Genomic DNA, 1727 nt, shown 5'->3' on the forward strand with positions numbered 1-1727 from the left:
CTTGGCATTGACCCTCACTCAATTGTCCTCTTGTCCATTACTCTATCTAGCCCGGTCACACTGGTCAGATGTCCAGCCAGTTCTTGAGTGACCAGTGGGCCATTGTTCTCCTGACTCATGAGCAGCAGAAAGGAGAGGTCAAGAGACAGTGAGGACGAGCCCTGGAGCAACGAGCTACGGAAGATGCCGAAGACAAGTTTCGACGTCCAGGTGATCAGACTCAGAACATTGACCACTAGCAGGATGACCAGGTAGGCCAACACAGCGGTCAACAGAGCGTGGTAGCCATTCAACACATCTCCAGCTAACTGCTGGGTTTCGGCTCCAACTCTTGAGTGACCCGCGGTAGCACCTTCGTCATAGCTGAACAAACACTGTAGGTCAAACGTAACTACGTTCTGTAACTGGCGGATTTCGAACTCGCAGATGAGAAGCATGTCGTTCTCGAACTCGTACGCTTTACCGTGCAGGTCAGGAGAGGTCTGGGTGCTGGTCCCGTAGACCAGTCCTGGGTTATCGTTCCTGTCCTTGAGCTGCGTCAGCTGAGGCATCAAGAGAGAGCCCAGAACCACAAGCTCCACCAGCGTGACTACACACAGGAGCAGTTTGAACATCAAGTAGGACAGAGCCACGCCGCGAGATGTTTTGGCCGCTTCTGTAGCAGCCCGACTAAGGTCAAAGTTCAACTGTCGCCGACTTCCTGTGTCAAGGGTCAAGCCACCACGAGCTGTGTCCAGCGTCCGGTCAACGTTGATGCTTCCAAAACCAGACATCAGACGGAACAAGATGAGAGGCAGTTTGAGGCAGACGGCGAAGAGAAACAAGGCCAGCGGGACAGTCACTGCTAAGAAGAGATACGTATCTGGCCCAAGACTTGAATCCTGTGACGTCATCTGTCTGTGTGACCTTGACTCTAAGTTAGAGGTTGTCATGAGTTTGGGCGTGAAGCGCTCCATTGTGGGGATGTTTATTGGTCCTGAGTCTTCGGTGAGGCGGTAGAGAGAAACGTTCTTCTCTCCTCTGTAAGCAGAGTTCGCAAACGACGCACAGATTCTGTTTGCGAAGTCTGCGTAGCTACCCGTGAACTCATTGGGAACCCAGCATTTGGCGTGGTAGGTCGGAGGTTCCAGTCTGTTCAATGGCTGTTCGGATGGCCGTGTTGCTAGGGAGCTGATGGTGGGGCTAAAGGGCAGGAGCCACGTGACCAGGGCAAGGGTCAGCAGCAACAGCACTGACCACAGGCGGGTGTAGCGGTCTACGCCATCTTCTGACTGGGACTTCCGAAACAGACTCATTGCTGGGAGACTGACTGGGGAAATAGGAACACGCACGCATACATAGTGAGTCACAACATGGACATTTTAATTTTAGTAAGTTTTTCGGCACTTGCAACAAGGACAGCAAATCGTGGAAACACATTTATACACATCATAGCAAATGATTTCTTAAAACAGTTTTGCACAGTTTTATTCACATCTTAGCTCTATGATTTCTTTAAGGGGGGGGGGCTACACCCCCAAAATCAAAATTCGGCTCAAAATCATGGAATTTGAGTTGTAGGCATTTTTAGCTTCCTAAGCCTCTCCTACAACTATTTCATGGCATAAGAACAAAAAAAACCCGTATTTTTTCCCATACCGGGCATATTTGTAACCGCCATTTCCTCATAAAGTCAGTATTTTATTTTTCTTTATCGGCCGTTTTCTCAAAATGCGACTTTTCTCTAT

General features: G+C 49.6%; 1 protein-coding gene across 1 annotated transcript; it reads right to left on the reverse strand.

Annotated features, from left to right (window-relative positions):
• Nucleotides 1-6: 6 nt before the first annotated feature.
• LOC101864183 lies at nt 7-1457 on the reverse strand. Its single transcript, XM_005110896.3, has one exon. It carries the CDS (start codon nt 1293-1295, stop codon nt 15-17), a length of 1281 nt encoding a protein of 426 aa, XP_005110953.1. The 5' UTR covers nt 1296-1457; the 3' UTR covers nt 7-14.
• Nucleotides 1458-1727: the final 270 nt, after the last annotated feature.

This window comes from Aplysia californica, unplaced genomic scaffold (assembly GCF_000002075.1).
Source record: "Aplysia californica isolate F4 #8 unplaced genomic scaffold, AplCal3.0 scaffold00962, whole genome shotgun sequence".
In the NCBI taxonomy this organism is placed as follows: domain Eukaryota; kingdom Metazoa; phylum Mollusca; class Gastropoda; order Aplysiida; family Aplysiidae; genus Aplysia; species Aplysia californica.